This window comes from Pituophis catenifer, unplaced genomic scaffold, assembly GCF_029215685.1.
Source record: "Pituophis catenifer annectens isolate HBS135680 unplaced genomic scaffold, rPitCat1.0.hap2 SCAF_1, whole genome shotgun sequence".
In the NCBI taxonomy this organism is placed as follows: domain Eukaryota; kingdom Metazoa; phylum Chordata; class Lepidosauria; order Squamata; family Colubridae; genus Pituophis; species Pituophis catenifer.
In genome coordinates, this window is record NW_027256881.1 from 332,437,133 (window position 1) to 332,455,770 (window position 18,638).

The 18,638-nt window shown below is 42.3% G+C and overlaps 1 protein-coding gene across 1 annotated transcript in view; it reads left to right on the plus strand.

The window, feature by feature from the left end:
- Window positions 1–18,638, plus strand: part of SSBP4 (single stranded DNA binding protein 4) — a 66,414-nt gene that overhangs the window by 19,662 nt on the left and 28,114 nt on the right. Inside the window, exons 2-4 of the mRNA XM_070931759.1 lie at window positions 3,453–3,525; window positions 7,917–7,978; window positions 17,543–17,627. Of these exons, the coding sequence (XP_070787860.1) occupies window positions 3,453–3,525; window positions 7,917–7,978; window positions 17,543–17,627 (220 nt within the window). The remainder of the gene's footprint in view (window positions 1–3,452; window positions 3,526–7,916; window positions 7,979–17,542; window positions 17,628–18,638) is intronic.

The window sequence follows — 18,638 nt, forward strand, 5'->3', positions numbered from 1 at the left end:
TTTGATCCTTCTGAAGAATAAAGGTTTTCTTTACTATTTTTTGTACTGTTTGATTCTTTTCGCGCCAGAGATTTTGAATGGTGTATCGTGATTGGCTCTGCTTTGCTTGTCTCAGTGGCCGGTTGAAGACAAGATGGCTGCCATTCGAAATTTTGAGCGGGATCTCTGTTCTTTCTTCTCGTTATTTTCTCTTTTATAGATGGGTTGCTCACCGTCTTTGTTTCTTTGAATTCAGCTGTCTCGATGCTATTTTCTCTCGCTGCTTCGTTTTCTTTCAAGAAGTTTTGAAGGTTCGCGATGAGATCGTAGTCATCCTTTTGTATTTTTATTATTCTCAGTATCTCTGATCTGAGATCGTTGTTTTCTATTTCTTTCTTATACATGTTTATTTTATTGAGTCAATTAACCATCCTCTGCTACCAGCTTGTTGCAATATTTTCAGGATCAGACTCAATAAAGATAATAGAAGTTAGAGATTTAAATATATCTCTTTTTATTCATAATAGGCATTCTATATTCGCTGAATATTCAAGATAGAAGCAAGGAAAATGGGGAGGATGGCTCCTTTTATATACAAGGGGCGGAGCCAGGAATGGGAGTGGTAAAATATGAATACATTAAAGCTCAAGTAATAAGTTAACCCCTGATGTTCCATATATACATTATTTACACATTAGAGAATAAGGCATTTACATCTGACAAGTACAAAAAGAAAAGAAAAGTTGGTAGCACATATGTAATCATATAGAAAAATACATAAATATATATATATAGTTTTCCTGGCCAAAATAATTGTTATTCAAATGAAGGTAATCTACTTTGGACTATAAATGATGACCAGATTTGGATGAATTTGTTCTTAGAATATTTCAAAGCTCTTTATTTTTAACCTAAAAGAATTTTCCATACCTTTATATAATACTCATCCAAGGAAATGTTACTTTTCTGGTGTTTTACACTATTAATTTGGCAGCTAGCACAGGAACTGAATCAGTTCCTTATATTGCATTAATTTATACATGCTAGAAAAAAAAAATAAATGAACAGCAGGAATCGTTACGAACGATTGGTGATTTTTCCAATTTCTTCAAAAACTTTCAACGACAAGGACTAACTAATTAGACATTGCTACCAAAAATAGTAATATGTGCCAATTGTTTACAACGCAACCAGTACAATCTGGAAATATTACAATTAATGTTAAAATGCTACGCAAAGTGTAATACCACCTATGGATTATCTTTCAGTCAATTCTTAATGAATTGCTGAAATAGATTTAAAATAAATTAATGCCCCAAAGTGTTCCAGTGAGTTTCTGGAAGTTCAAAACCCAGCATTTTCCTCAAAATATTTTTACATGTTCAAGAGAAGCTGTTGTTTATTATAAGTATTTGATACAACATTAATGAGATACAAGTGAAGTAAATATATACCATACTTAAAGCTATTCTTGGTTTTAATTGAAGACACCTGGATACTTTACAAAAGATTGATTGGGTTTGATTCATTTGAAACCAGGTTGGTACTTGTGGCAATTTTTTTTTTTTTTTTTGCAAAATATATTTAGAATTTGCAGGGTCTCCATCTATAATTAAATCTCTAATTCCATATAATCCTCCTTATTCCTATTGCTTATGCTGTGCAAATTTATCCTCGTGCTTAAAAAAAGAATATTGGAAAATGGGAGGAAAGGTGTTAGTAGCAGACCAGCATTTGCCCCAGTGCAGATTATTCAGATGCTTAAATGTAAATGCAGATGTCAGAATGCAAATACAATACAGGAAGTGGGTCAGATAGGAAGCCATCAAGAGCTATATGCACATAATGCATAGAGCCACAGATTTGTCAAAGGTACTTCAGTACAATGTGTGAACTCAGAAGATTGCTATAATTGAGCCAAGATGGCGTGAGAAAGATTGAAAGAAATACAGAGCTACTGTATGTACCTTTGAGTTCAGCACTGGGCAATGTAGATGAGCCAAATTGCTTTATATCTCTCCTGAAAATTTCCTAAAAGCCCTGGTTTGTAGCTTCAAGATTAATGGAGCTTGATCTGATCTTGAAAAATAATCCAAAACTGATCATGGGGTGGACGATGCTGTTAATTCTTTGCTACCAATGCCTCTTTCAAGGACTTTTCTAATCTCCAGCAGTGCTGGGGGGAGGCCTTTTAATTTTTTTAAAATTTATACGTTTATTTAAAACGTGTCTATAGCTGCTTCACTTATATATTAAATCTATTAAAATCACAAACATTTAAAAACTGGCACCAAAGTTAAATTTCCAGTTCCTCATTAAATCTCTCACCCACCTTTTCCCTATGCAGCATTTGGGGGGAAACCCAATTTTTCAATGCTTTTTGGGAGGCTAGGACAATAGAAGCCTGGAAAGAATAATCCACAGGGCAGGGGCTTTCATGGAAAAGGCAAATTTCCTGGCTCCCACCCTTTGGAAATATTAATGAGAAGTGTGCTCATTCTATCTTATTTTATTTATTTATTTAGAAAATGTATACCGCCTACACATTCAAGGCAACTTACAAGGATCTTACCTGGTAGGACAGGTAGATACCTTAGGGGAAACTACACAAGAAAAGATTACCTGGCCCTGTGCCATATAGAGCTTTAGAGCGGAGGTGAGTTTCAGCAGGTTCTGACCAGTTCTGGAGAACCGGTAGCGGAAATTTTGAGTAGTTCGGAGAACCGGTAGTAAAAATTATGACTGGCCCTGCCCCCAGCTGATCAGGAGGAAATGGGGATTTTGCAGTAATCTTCCCCTGGATTGGGGAGGAAATGGAGATTTTACAGTATCCTTCCCCTGCCATGCCCACCAAGCCACGCCCACAGAACCGGTAGTAAAAAATTTTGAAACCCACCACTGCTTTAGAGGTAATAGCACCTTTAACTGCACCCAAAAAAAAAACTGGGAGCCAGTGAACCTCGTCCAACAGTGGTGTTATATGGGTAAACCTGGGCATATGTCACTGGACTGAGGTAGAGTTCCTAAATATTTACAGTCAGTTCATTGTTTTGACTGGCAGTCATAACGAATAAGAAAACCTGCATAGAAGTGGCCAAACACATATAAAATACATTAAAATCAAGAGGTGGGATTCTGCCGGTTTGGACAAACTGGTAGCTCCAACGATCAGCTGGGCCCGCCTGCCTGCCCCTGCGCTTTACTTACCTTTATCTTCTCAGCTGATTGGTGCGGCGGAGCAGATTGCCGTGCCTCAGCTGTGTTACTCCGAAGTGGTAACACAGAAGGTTAGTATTTGTAAAACTGCAACCGCACGAAGCACGCGATCATCGAACCAGTTGTTAAGCCAAGTGAAGCACGTGATCACCCACCACTGATTAAAATGTACAGAAATCAGTAAGAACATTAAGCCAATGTTATTGCAGCAAATACGTTCTTAAGTAAAATATTGGACTTTGTTCTTTTTCCCCCAGGTTGGCACTGTATGTGTACGAATATCTCCTCCATGTTGGGGCTCAGAAATCTGCACAGACCTTCCTCTCAGAGGTAAGAATAGGAACCAAAGCTTGGGGGAGGGTGAGCAGACGGAGGAATATCCATTGATATGCAGTTCAATTTAGATTTGATCATTGTAGATTGGATATATTTTCTTTAAAATTGGAGGTTCTGCAGAGAGGATTCTAATAAATGACAAAACAATACAAAGTTTGGAGGTGCTTGTTTCCAGGCAAAGTTTGTAATCTCTTTTTTAAAATATTTTTCAACACAGACTGAGGGTCCTCATACTGTAATGTGAATTGTAATAATTAAAATTTAAATTTCCCTTGAGTAGTTTTCTTAGCAGCATTAATGAAATGATTTGACACTGCCTTTTTTGGGAATGTTGCTTTGACATTCCAATTTAGCTCTCGGTGTTATATCGCCTGGTGGTCTCCCATCCATTACTAAGTAAGCCAAAACATTAATTGCCAAGTGTTAAGCCAGGTGTGGCCAATTAGTGGGCCAATTTAAACATATGCTTCTGTTTTCTTATTTTCTCCTAGTTACATTTTTTTTTTCAAGGAATTCCTTTATGTCTTCAAAGTATCCCCTGGGGATGGGGGAAAGACAAATCTGAATAAAATGTTAAAACAGAAATGTATAATTGAAAGATACCAGATGACAGAGCTGGGTAAAATGAATTGTTTTTCTATTTGCTCCATTTTTTTCTTTTTGATTCAAGTCTCTCAGAAGCACAGTTCGCACACTATTACTACTGCAAAATCTTAATAACACTGAATTTGCAATCCAAAGCGCAATCCCCTTGAGCAAAGAGTAAATTCGCAAATAAGTTGGGAGAAAAAAAAATATTCCTTGGGAATCTTAATGCAGTGATAGCTTAATAATAATGTTGTTAGTGACTCAAAGGAAAGAATTCTCCAAGGACAGAAGTCTGGTCTGGTGCCTCCACACCCACTCTCTTGTGAACCAGATGCCAGAGCTTATCATTTCAAAGAACAGAAGAATAGCTTTCTTGGATCAAGCCAATGTCCATTTTAGTCCTGCAGTATGTTTCCCATAGAGGCCAACTGGAGGCATCTTCGGTGCTTCTACGCAGAAGAGAGAGACATATTTCTCGAGCTGTTGTTTTTGTTTTTGCAGAAGGAGTTTAAGAGACATATTTGCTCCCAACCTGGAGAGAACATTGAGTGATTAAAGAGCCTGTCCTCCATTAATTTATTCAATCCAAATTATTCACAGATTAACAGAGTTGGAAGGGACCTTGTAGCTCATCTAGTCTAACCCCCTGCACAAGCAGGAAACCCTACACCATTTCTGACAAATGGCAGTCCAGTCTCTTCTTGAAAGCCTCCAAGGATGAAGCTCCCACAACTTCCGAAGGCAACTTCTGTTCCATGGGTTGATTGTTCTCAGAAAATTTCTCCTTATTCCCAGGTTGAATCTCTCCTTGTTCAGTTTCCATCCATTGTTCCTTGTCTGGCCTTCAGGTGCCTTGGAAAATAGATTGAACCCCTCCTCTTTGTGGCAGCCCCTCAAATATTGGAAGACTGCTGTAATGTCTCCCCTGGTCCTTCTCTTCATTAGACTAACCATGCCCAGTTTCTGCAACCGTTCATCATATATTTCAGTCCCTTAATCATCTTTGTTGCTCTTCTCTGCATTCTTTCTAGAGTCTCAACATCTTCAGTCTTTTTAATTAATCTTCAGTCTTTTAAGTTACTGTCCATCACTCTGTCTTAGAATACAGGACTTACAACCATACATCTGATGAACTTTCAAAGTCACAGTGACATTTTAAAAAAAGTGATTTATGACCACTCCTCACACTTACGACTGTCGCACCATTCCCACAGTCACATAATCAGAATGTGGGGGCTTGGCAAGCAGCATGTATTTACAACAGTTGCAAAGGGTTATGGTGATCACCATTTGGTACCTTCCCAGCCAGCTTCCAAACAGCAGAGTCAGTAAGGGGAAGCTGGATTCACTTAACAATTGCATGATTTATTTAACGGCAGTGATTCACTTGGCCACCATGGCAAAGGGAAAAAAAGATCGTGCAATTGAGTGTGACTCACTTAACCACTGCCTTGCTTAGCTGTAGAAATTCTGGTCCCAATTGTGATTGTAAGTGGAAGATTACCTGTAATAAATTTCATTCCTTCCTACTGCCAGGTAGGTCACAATATCTTGGATTATTTGGATAGAAGACTTCTAGGAAATCCCGGGCTGAAAACTACATCTGGGTCGGGGTTTTTTAAAGCCAGAAGATGGCAATCAAGGGCAAATTACTTCCATGTTGATGCCAAAATATCTACATGAATATGTGTATGAGGCTGCTTGGAGTCAGGCTGTACTTGAAAGACGCTTACTTAATTTTTGTTGCTACTATTCTAAACCTTGTTGAGACTTCCCAAGGAGCCTTCGTCTCTAAGTCTTAACCATGCTTCTGCAGTTAATGGTTTTGAACGGGGCCAGAAGTGTTTCGCTGCTGATTTTCATTTATACTGTGTCCGATACATCTCGCTCCAATGCCCAACAGTAGTCAGACAGAATTGATGGATTCTGGTTCCCCTGAAATTGTTTTTCCGTGGTGAAACCTTTCACCATGTTCATCGCTGACTGAGCCTAGACTTTTGGGGAAAAAGTTCAAGTGTGAATGTAGGAAATGAATCTTCAGTGACTTGTGGCACTGCATACTGTAAGAAGTTTGTCAACTAGCTGAATGTAGTTTGGCACTCTGTTGCTAAGAAAATTCTCAACTATATCCTTGAATGCTTTCTAGGTGACTTTCTCTGGTCCTACTAACAGATCATTGAACTGCTTGTCATTGATGGTGTATCTCAACTGTGATCCAACAAAAATGCCTTCCTTACTCTTAGCATCAGTTATTCTTGGAAACATCTGTCTCAAGTAACAGAAAGCATCACCTTCCTTGTTCATTGCTTTCACAAAATTTGTACGTGAGCTTTATGGGAAGAGGGGCCAAAAATATCTTTCTTATGTCAATAAATGGTTCATGTGCCACTTTTTCCTGCCCCAGAACCAAATTCAACCAAATAGCAAGGGGTTCTCTGCCCGGTTGCTGTGTGGGCGTGGCCATAGTGGGTGTGGCCTAGTCAGCCTCCTGCACCATGGTGGAGGGGGGCATTTTTGTCATCCCAGGGCTCCGGAGGTTTTCCTCAAGCCTCCAGAAGGGCGAAAATGGCCTCCTCAGGCTCCGGAGGCCCTCTGGAGTCCTGTTTCCGGGGTTTCTGAACTTCCGATAAGCCTGTTTTTCACCCTCCCCAAGCCTCCGCACACGCTCTGCACTACCTGCATCCAAAACGGGCCGCGTGGGGAATGGGAGGTGTGGGGTGGTGTTGGTGGGGCCAGCCAGAAGTGGGATTTGTGGGTTCTCCGAACTGCACAGAATCTTAGCTAGAGGTTCTCTCGAACCTCTGTGAACCCCCAGCAGTCCACCCTTCTGTCTGTCTGTCTGTCTGTCTGTCTAACTAACTAACTAACTAACTAAATTTATTAGCTATCTTTCTTACCATTCTGGGCAGCTTACAATCATAAAAATAAATATATGTCCTTCTTCTTCCCCCTCATTGTGTATATATATGTATACGTATGCATATACACACATACACATACACACACATATAAATAAGTTAGTGCCAACCACTAAAATCCAACTACAGATGGAGAAGACGGGGGCAGGATGGGAGGGAGGTGGAATCTGTTGTTACTCGATCAACCATCTCCACTCTGATGCTCCCCAATTGGGGGCCCAAGCTAACTGGCAGAGCCAGGTCTTTACACCCTTGCAAAAAGTAAGGAAAAATGGAGCCAACCTCACATTGGGAGGGAAGCGGGGGGCAAGATGTTCCAGAAGGCAGATGCAATGGCAGGGATGACTCTTCTCCTGGACCCCGCCAGCTAGAACAGTCAGGCTGAAGGGGCCTGTAGAATGCCTCCTCTGCTGGCACAGGTGGGACGGGCCAATCCCAATGGGACAAGACAAGCCTGGGAGCTTGTCCGAGTATTTGGTAATCTGAGCTGCATTCCAAGCAGCAGAACCACTCCTTTTAGGTCTCCACAGATATTCCAGTTGCCCTTGGTGTACTGGATGTGCTTCAACAGCAGTTCCATGTTTTCGTATGTTTCTTTCATGTGTGCAGCATAGTCAACTGGCACTAAAGGATGTACAAGGCCATTGTGTAAAAACAGAAAATTTCCATAAAGTGGCTCCTGATAATTTAACTTACAGATTACTTTTGTGATTAGCCACCTAAAATCCATGAGATACACCCAAAAGTGTTCAGGAAGCCATTTTTTTTTATGGTCCAGTGGAACTCTGGGTGTTGTAGTTCTGCCACTTTTGGAAGTGGTAAATTGGGGAAAGCTGATCTCTTTATCTATTTAACTGGTACTTTATTGCTTGTCCGCAGATCCGGTGGGAAAAGAACATTACCCTGGGAGAACCACCTGGCTTCCTTCACTCCTGGTGGTGGTGAGTAGCATCCACAGTCTTCTCAAAGGGATGGTGGGTGGAATGCATTGTCTAAATCAATGTTTTCCTACCTTGCAACTTTAGGAGGCGTGGACTTCAATTCCAGGACACAAAGTCCACACATCTTAGAGTTGCCAAAGTTAAGAATGGTTAGTCTAAATCAGTGTGCGTTGTAACGTTGTCGTCACGCGACATATCATGCAGGGGTGGTATTCACTTACCATCGCTAAGGATTCGCAAATGTGAGCGTGCGCATGCGCAGAACATCGAAAAGGGCCTGGTGGCTCAGCAGACTGATAGCATTGTGATTAACACCAGCTGTCTGCAATTACTGTAAGTTCGAATCTCACCAGGCTCAAGGTTGACTCAGCCATCCATCCTTTCTAAGGTAGGTAAATTGAGGACCCAGTTTGTGGGGGCAGTAAGCTGACTTTGTATAAATATACAAAAGTATGAAGGCTATTGCTTAACGCACTGTAAGCCGCCCTGAGTCTCCGGAGAAGGGCGGCATATAAATCAATTTAAAAAAAGGGGGGGGGATGTGATGACATCCAGGTGGGTGGGCGGAGCCTCCCGCAGCCGCCGCTACCGGTTTGCCCGAACTGGATAGAACCAGCTGAATACCACCACTGGTATCGTGACTTTTCTCCCCTTAGCTAAAATGGGAGTGGGTGTGGCCAGTGTGTGATGCATCTGGCCCATGGGCCATGAGTTTGACACCCCTGATCTAGATGGATATTTCCTTGATTATTCAGTGTCAGTCTTTCCAAATATGATGTGGACATCACCTACCACAATTCCTAGCCAAAACTGTTCAGAGAGCACATATTCAGGACGGCAGGTCTGTGAACATAGGATCTGCTATTTCCTATCAGTTCAGCTCATCAAATTTGTTATTGGCTCTTCTGAATGACAGAAGATTTTCCAAGATCTTGGACCGGAGGGGATTTTTCCATTACACCCTGATTGAGATCTTTTTAAGGGGATATATGCTGTCAGATATTGAACTCAGAAACTCTCAGATAAAGAATCTGTACACTTACTGAACAAGTTTCCTTTCCTCTTTTGGTAACATCATTATTTGAGAACAGTGATTTCCAATTGAAGATAAAGCCATGAACAAATCAAGGCCAACAGACATTCACCTTATCCTGCTTCTCAGAATGTACTGGTAGTCCTCACTTAGTAACCTCAGTTGGGACCAGTGACTCACATTGCTAAGTGACACAGTTGTTAAGTGAAATATCACGTGACTGAATCAGATTTACAACATCATTTCTGCTGCAATCATTAAGCAAATAATGGTGAATCCTTAAGCACAGGATCATGTGTCCTGTGACTTACTGCCAGCTTCCCCACTGATTTTGTTCCTTGGAAGCCAGCAGTGAAGCTCGCCATTGGCAATCAGGTAATTGTGAGGCACTACAGCTGGGACGTGGTGGTTCAGTGGCTAAGATGCTGAGCTTGTCGATCGAAAGGTCGGCAGTTTAGTGGTTCGAATCCCTAGTGCCACGTAACAGGGTGAGCTCCTGTTACTTGTCCCAGCTTCTGCCAACCTAGCAGTTTGAAAGCACATAAAAATGCAAGTAGAAAAATAGGGACCACCTTTGGTGGGAAGGTAAAAACGTTCCATGCGCCTTTGGTGTTTAGTCATGCTGGCCACGTGACTATGGAGACGTCTTCAGACAGCGCTGGCTCTTCGGCTTTGAAATGGAGATGAGCACCGCCCCCTAGAGTCGGGAACGACTAGCACATATGTGCGAAGGGAACCTTTACCTTTACCTTACAGCTGGTGTAAAATGCACAGTGGTTGCGACGGGGGATATTGTGACAGCTCTTAAATTTGAGGAGTAGTCGCAAATACTACTTTTTCAGCACTGTCATAATTTCTAACAGTTGCTAAACAAGGCAATGGGTAAGAGAGGACTACCTGTATTCTCAGCTGGGCTCAAGAGCCAATTTGCTATACTTTGAAGGTGCTAGGCTACAAACCAGGACGCTGAATTCTAGTTCTGCCTTAGGCAGGAAAGCCAGCTGGATAACTTTGGACCAATTGTTCCCCCTCAACAACTCACAGGAGGAGGTAGAAATGTTAAGTATGGATGCTGCCATGAGCTGACCCAATTAAAAATAAATAATGATAAAGGGAAGGGAGGGAGGGAAGGAAGGAATGAAAAGGAGGGAGGGAGGGAGGGAAGGAAGGAAGGAAGGAAGGAAGGAAGGAAGGAAGGAAGGAAGGAAGGATCAGCATCCTGAGAGTATTTGCATTCCTTCAAAAAGCAAACATGGAACAGGTTTTAACTTACTAGTCCTTCATGCAGTTTGAAATAGAGCATGTGGAAAAACCTGAGAAGTTGGGGATGATGGCAGAAGACATGGCATCACGGCGACCAAATTTCATATAACATAGGTAGCTCATGGAATCTCTAGATACATATACACAGATACACACATGCAGGCCTACCACACCCATCTTTATTTTTCCTGCCTTCTGCAGGAGTTTGCTGGCAGAGAAAATAGGGTGGAGAAAGTTCCCGGAAGGTAGGGAATTTTGGATACCCTTGGAAGAGGCGTTGACTGGGGAAGGGTGAGCGTATGCACGTCTGTCTGTGTGTCTGCTGGATTTTTGCTCTTTCAGTCCCAACCTTAAAAGTCGCCCCCTCCTCCCAATTCTTGTTGTTGGCTTCAGGCACAACTGGAACACATTCAAGAGTTTTCCCCCCTCAATGCACACTCCTTCCCGGAAACCCCCCCCCCCCCCCTGTCCGTTGCGGCGTCTGGCTCCAGCTTCTACACATGGATGTGATTTGGAGGAATCCAGAGGCAGAATATTCCAGGGACCTAACTGGGGGTGGCGGCAATGGAGATCTGGCTTGATAAGTGTCCGTCCCCCACAACCTTTGGCTCTTATCACAGGGAAAGGGCCTAGAAAGGGGGAGGGTTCCCTGTGTGGTGGGAAGAGAGTCTGGAGGGCATGATGGATGAAGTGCTGTATATCCCCCTCTCCCACTACGCTGACTCCCCCTGCCCCAGTCTCAAAACTTGGCTGGCTCTTCAGTTTTAGACGGATGGGTCTGTTTAGAGCATCTGCCTTCTTCCAACTGCCTTCCCTCCCTCCCTCCTTCCCTTCCACCACATCCCTTTCTTTTTTCAAGGGGCTGATTTTGTTTTATTATGTACGTGATTGTGCTGCAGCTACATTTTTCTACACTTTTTTCTCTTTGCATCTTTCCCGTTTTTTTAAAAGCACATATGCACAAATTCCTTTCCTTTTGTTTTCCCTCTCCTCTTCTTCCCCCCCCCCCCCCCGTGCCCTTCCTTTTTTTACAGAGTTGCTTTCTTTCTTTTTAGCCTTCCTCTCTGTTACTCTCTGAATCTTTCCTTTTGGTGGCATGTTTCTCTATTTCCCTTCATGAGAATCAGAGTTTGGGATCAAGGGACAATAGAGCAATAAGATTTGGCAGCATCCTGGTGTAATAAGAGACGGTTCATTAAAAGTGTCAAAAATGCACAGATATACTGTTGAAATGACTAGCTTTTCCTTTATCTGCCTGATGTCATATGCATTGCAAGGTATTTATCTTCTTCCTGACATCTAATTTATTGTTTGTGGCAAAGTATATAAATATTTGGTTTGAAGGATTAAGCATTGTAAACTCAATAACCTATACACAAAGAAACATGCATGTATACATATAGGTATGTATGTCTGTGTATATAATATACAGTGGCTAACAAAATATAGTTTTATTATATGCTAAGTTTTGATTGGCAATTCCTCAATTATTGATTCTCTGTCCAAGAATATCTACAGTATTCTCTCTCTCTCTCTCTCTCTCTCTCTCTCTCTCTCTCTCTCTCTCTCTCTTTTTTTTTTTTTTTTTCTTTCTCTCCCCCCACCCCCAATTGATTCCAGTTGGGATCAAAAGGGTACCCAACTACAGAAGTGAAATTCAGGTAGTCCTCTTCTAGTGAGTGCCTTGTTTAGTGACTAATTGTAATGGTGGTGAAAAGATCTTTGCAGGTCTGTAAAGCAAAGGATAACTGAAGTAAGATCGTAAGCAAAAGTCATGGTTTCATTTAGCAACCACTTTGTTTAACAGCTGAGTTGCTGGTTCCAATTGTGCTCGCTAAACAAGAATTACCTTTATTTTCTCATGCCATTTAGGAAGGATGAGATCCCATCTATCAATTACTCTCAATAGATGAGATCTATAAAGAGTGAAATGCTTCTTCTGGTAGTGTATTCAGAGCACTTAATGCTGCTCTGTACCGCAAAGTGGCATCACATATATATTCAGACACATTTTGTATTATGCTTTGTGGAGCAACATCAGGATATTTGGGCAACAACTTGTTCAAATTGAAACTGCCTCTCCTGGGTGATCCTCCAGAGAGGACCTGTTGCAGGAATGCTTTCCTTAGAAAGTACGGGCCTTATTGATCATGTGACAGGCCTTCTCAGTGGTGGCCCCCATATTAGAAATACTTTCTCTCAGAGGTACAGATGTTTCTGAACTTCCTGGCATTTTGTAAACAAGTCAAAGTAATTTAGTTTCAGTACATGTTCAGCAATTAGATTAGATTAGATTAGATTAGATTAGATTAGATTAGATTAGATTAGATTAGATTAAAGATTTGCATATGTTTTTGGATTATATTCTTTAAATTGTTTATATTAAATTTGCATTTTTGCTTTGTTTTTATTGTATCCTGCCCAGAGAATCAGGACTGGCCCAAATGATAAATATTGTAAAATGAATCACAATTTTTTTTTTCCAAACGAACACAGGAAATAAAAGCAGGCACAGAAATCCCTTTTTCCTGCTTGCAATTTGATCAGTTTTTATTGGCAGCATTAGCCTTCTGGGTGATAAATCCAAAATTCCTCTCCTCCCATTGCCCCAGGTCATTTTAAGTGAGGGCTGAGCTTTCGAGATATCCTATCGTTTAGGTTATTGTGATCCTTATTACTGCAATAAGAAATGGAAAGTAAGAGGGTCTCTTCCTTCTAGCAATCTCATTTGGTATATGAAATTACAAGTTACTGCATACACTACTTTGTCATTTTGGTCATGAACAAATTTATTTCAAGGCAGGTACGTATTTGTTTCAGCAGAATCCCAGCAAAACGGCTGATCGTCTCTAGGAAATGAGCCCTGCAAAATTCAGTGAAGGCCAGCTCAGAGTAACATGCAAAAGGCTGCAATAATCTTGGGCTCGTATACCAGGAAGTAAGCCCGGATGAATTTAATGGGGCTTCCCAGGCATCGTATGTGCCAATCCCCTCCCCTAACTTATTTGGATAATAGAGCTATTTTTCAAGATTGGAAATGGGACTGATTTTGTTTGCAACTGAGAAGCAGGATGTTAATATCTATGGAGATTCTCAGTCATCCAGTTCATGGTTGTCCCAAAGGTGCTTTTTCAAGAGGCAACTGAAATTCTTGTTTTTCTTTGAAGACCGTTCACTTCTCATCCAAGAAGCTTGTTCAGCTCTGACTGGATGGTGGGGAATGGAAGGATTTATACTCCTTGGAGACAGCTGGTCATTTGCATTCTTTTTTGACCAGCTGTCTGCAAGGAGTATAAATCCTTCCACTCCCTGCCATTCAGGCAGAGCTGAAGAAGCTTCTTGGATGAGAAGCGAAATGTCCTCAAAGCAAAACAAAGTCCAGTTGCCTCTTGAAAAAAGCATCTTTGGGACAGGATATTAATAGTTGTCTAGCACGTCGTTTTGATCTTGGACATCAGGCCCTGTTTTCCTTTCTTTTTCAGAAATAGTTCAAAATAGTTCAAAGTCTACCTGTAGGAGAGCCGCGCGGCATATAAATTTAATAAATAAAAAAAATTAAAATTAATCCTCATTCTGGAGTCCCCCCCAAATTACCTGCCCATGGTGATAGAATGGCTTGCTCATACAACACCTTAAAGCTAAGTGCAGGTTAGCAAAACATGTTTTGTGTAACATGCAATTCCCAAACAGGAAAACAAAACAATGGCTCAACGTGACAGCATGGATCATACCACGTAACTAAGATAGTTGCTGAGCTTTGCCACAACATGATGCAATTACAATTGGCCCAGCCCCATTTTACTGTTTTTTGGTGTAGTTCAGGGGTCTGCAACCTTAAATTCTCAAAGAGCCATTTGGACCCGTTTCCCACAGAAAAGAAAACACCGGGAGCCACAAAACCTGGGTGGGTGTGGCCAACTCAATGTCACTCACTTCCACCGGTCACATGACCACCCCCCCAGCCACGCCTACCCAGCCGGTCATTAGGGCAGAGAACCAGTTGTTAAAAAACACAGGGAACCACAAAAATTATTTATATGCCGCCTTTCTCCCATAGGACTCGGAGCGGCTCACAACAATAAACAACCCGACAATAGATAAAGATTAAATAATATTAAAAACCAATTTAAAATCCCCAAATCCCCAAGTTAAAATCCACAGCAGATCAGGGAAGTTGCTGAAAGAGCCATGTCTTTAGGTTGGCGCGGAAGGTGCGGAGGTCGGGGGCCGTCCGGAGCCCGGTAGGCAAGCCATACCAGAGGGTCGGTGCGACCACAGAGAATGCCCTCATCCTGGGGACTGCCAGCCGACACTGTCTGGCCGAGGGGACCCGGAGGATGGCAGCCCTATGTGAGCGCACTGGGCGGTGGGAGGCCGGTAGGAGGTGATCCTGCAAATACCCCAGGCCCATGCCATGAAGGGCTTTATTATAGGTGACTACCAGTACCTTGGTACTCACCTATAAATCCTTTTGACATATCTCTCTCTCCCCTCCCTCCTTCTCTCCCCCCCCTCTCTCCCTCTCTCTCTGTATCTCTCTATGTCTCTCTCTCTCTCTCCCCCTCTCTCTGTATCTCTCTGTCTGGCTGGTTCTCCATCCCCCGCCATTGCCCTTACCTTCTCAGGCCAGGTGAGGAGTGACGGGGAGGGAAGGGGAGGGCAAGGGGCAGGGCCAGCCAGTGTTGGGATCACTTGACAGGGAGCCACAGCAGAGGGCCCAAAGAGCCACATGTGGCTCCGGAGCCATAGGTTGCTGACCCCTGGTGTAGTTTATGAACCAGCAAGAGTAAATCTTCCTGGGCCTTCTAAATTTACAGCAAGAATCATGGCCAAAGTGAAGTCTGCGTGTATAAATCTACAGATACATATGCTTGATGGCAAGATAGAAATTCCAGGTCCATGGCTAATTTTCCTTGTCCCTCTAAACATTCTTGGCAACTGTGCATTCTTGGCAGACACTATGGGGATAGTTATGCTCCTCTTCCCCCCCCCACCTCCGCCAAGACTTTGCAGAAAGACCACAAGGGGAGAGGCCCCACGCAGCAGCGGAGATCACGTGACTCCTCTCCCATGGGGCCAGGGGACTGCTTCCCAGAAATCCAACAAGCAGCCTGATTTATTGGAGGCTGAAACAAGCAAGGAGAGGATCCAGGCTGCTGGGCTTAACCCTTCAGAAGCTAGAGGGAGAAGGTCAAAGGCATGTTAAGCGGGCATTTGGCCACTGGGTGGCTTGGGCATCTGCACAGCTACAAAAAGATAGATCCTCCTCACCCAAAGACAGAGCTTTGCTTTGTTAGCGTTTGGGTGGGAGCCTGTGGTGCCCGCATCCATAGCTCATTGATCCTGGCCAGGAAGTTTGATATCTAATCAGCTCAATGGTTTGGTTGATTGTGGTGTCCTTTGTAAACCTGTCTGACCTGTTGGATTGCAAGATGAAGTTGGGAGAAATAGAGGAGTGTATGTATCATCAAAGGGAGGGATGACATTTCATTTCGTTCTGAAATTACATTTCATTCTCTTTTTAACAGTAGCTGACTGCCCAGCTTCTGCATCTGGTAGCTAAGGGGCAGCTGCCAGTGTCTTCTGGCAGTTTCTGCACAGAGATTCTTTTCCCGGCATTCTGATTGTAAGATGGAGAGTGGTTGTTTTTTTCTGACCCAAACAAAGGCTGTATGTCCCCTTTGGGTAGCACAAGACAGTCCTTTGCTCTGAAAAAAATTACCGTAATTCAGCGTTCACTTCATTTAAAATTAAATGTAAGTAATAATACTTTCCAGCCATTTATTTAACCATTCTGTCCTCCTGTTGCATTAAAAATTACAGTTTGATAATCATTCTGGAGGTGCTGAGGATTACAACTCCCTTCCTTCCTTCTTCCCTCCCTCCCTCCCTCCCTCCCTCCCTCTCTCTCTCTTTATTTCTTCTTCGATGTATTAATGATATTTAGAGACCCTCATCTCCCTCATAGAGTGTTTTCAGTGACATTATAGCTCCAGTGACTCACTTCTTACTTAAATTCTGTTACAGAATCACCCAGCTGCGGGTTTTTTTGACCTCAAAACTACTGTCCACCCTAGGTGCAAGCATCAGTTCATGGGTGGACTATCAGAAAGCTCTATGTTTGCTGGAACAGGGGTTGTCAAAAAAGTCAAAGTGGTGACTCTGCCCTCATAATTGAGACCCTGTTCCTTTTTTAATGTACATCATAGTTGCCATCTTGACTTTTTTACCTTGCCCCTGACTTTTAATTAACCACAATTCTCAGTCTAGTTGGCTATATTCTAAAAAAAAAAAAAATCTTAAGATCAGTTAAAGCATTTAGCGTTCAGATCCCATATTGAGCTGGGTTAGGTTTAACATTTGGGGTAACAGACCATGATGTGTATCATTCCATTTGCTTAGGTTGGTTCAGTATTTTTCTGAATCCAGAAAACAGGAATATAGGAAGTTATATATATATATATTATATACTTCCTATATAATCTGTTTTCTGGAGTCAGAAAAATACTGAACCAACCTAAGCAAATGGAATGACTCATACTGTCTATGTATGTATGTACCGGTATGTTGTATTGCCCATTGTGGGAACAGAGCTGTTAGTCTGGGATAGCCAAAAATTAGGAGACTGATAGCGCCCTTTTAGAGGAACAGCTTTTGTTTTAACAAAATACATTGGCCTGAAAAGGTGCTACCAACTCCTTCAGATTTTAGGAAGTTGTGTAAACTTTTAATTTGCAAAAAATGAGCCTGGAGAAAGATAATCTCTGTTGGGTTACATTGCCTGTAATTACAAACATTTGCTTCTGTGCCTTGGTTAGTTGATAATCTTGGTTGGGTTCCAGTACTTTATGTGGAGGCTCCACATCAAGGCTTTGGCATTTCAGTTAAAGCTGCTGGGAGAAGCTGCTCTTCCTGGAACCTGAATCAACATTCTTGGTCAGAGCTGGGCAAATCGTGATCTAAGCTTTGAAAGCAAATAATCTACATGCCAACAGTCCAGATTTCTTCTAGGATTTCCCAGTTAAGTTATGGATATCTAGCACATGCTTTTCTAGAACTTCTACTTTCAACAGCTCCGCCGTAGCCAGGGAACCTGAAAGTTCTAATATGGCAACATCTGAAGGACCACAAGTGATGCTAAATAAATTTGGATGCAAATAAAGCATGGGGAACTTTAAGTTCCTTTTATCCTGGCATCTTCTTCCTAAAGGTCCCAAATCCATATTAATGTTGCCTCTCTTTCTCCTTGTTCCCTTGCTATCCCATAGTGTGTTTTGGGACCTGTACTGTGCAGCACCTGATCGGCGAGAGACCTGCGAACACTCAAGTGAGGCCAAAGCTTTCCACGATTATGTGAGTACAATGTGCGAGGCTGATGCCGATCGTGTGTATGGTCGTCGTTCAGATGCTGTGTGATTTGGACTTCTGGGCCTCCTGGATAAGACCAAAGTGAATGTAGTGAAAGAGAGGTGAAAGCAATTTGAAGAGAGTTGAAAGCAATTCACTTGGGATATTCAAGGTGACCGGCTGAAACAACCCATAAAGGAATTCTATTTCAGCCATATTTTGAACGCAAGGGGCTTTGCTCCAACCTGATTGTCGTGATACCAAACTGCAGACATCCTGTCAATCCCAACATGGATGATGTAGGAGAAGTATCAGGGGAGACATGATAGCAGTGTTCCAATATTTGAGGGGCTGCCACAGAGAGGGGGGATTTCAACCTATTTTCCAAAGCACCTGAAGGCCAGACAAGGAACAATGGATGGAAACTGAATAAGGAGAGATTTGACCTGGAAATAAGGTGAAATTTTCTGACAGTGAGAGCAATCAACCAATGGAACAGCTTGCCTTCGCAAGTTGTGGGAGCTTCATCACTGGAAGCTTTCGAGAAGAGACTGAACTGCCATCTGCCAGAAATGGTGTAGGGTCTCTTGATTGGGCAGAGGGTTGGACTAGATGACCTACAAAGTCCCTTCCAACTCTGTTAATCTCTTAAAACAGTACCATCAAACACCAGTCAATCCTTGATGACCACTAAACATTTCAAGGTGGTTTGCATGCATATTCTTTTGTTCTACATTCACTTGGAGTAAATAATAGTGAGTCACACCTGAGGGTAGAAATGCCCATCATGATGGTGACTGATCAGGATAGGGCAATGAATGAGAGCTACCCAAATGCTTCTCTACCATTTAAACAAAACCTGCCCTGGTTCTAGAAGAAATAGCATTCCAGCACTTTTTCTCATAGCATCTGACTAGATGCCAGTATTTCATAAGCAATACAAATGAAAACCTCCAGACGCTTTTATATAATCACTAGCAACTTGTATTTAGAGAACTAGAATGCCTCGGAGCATAC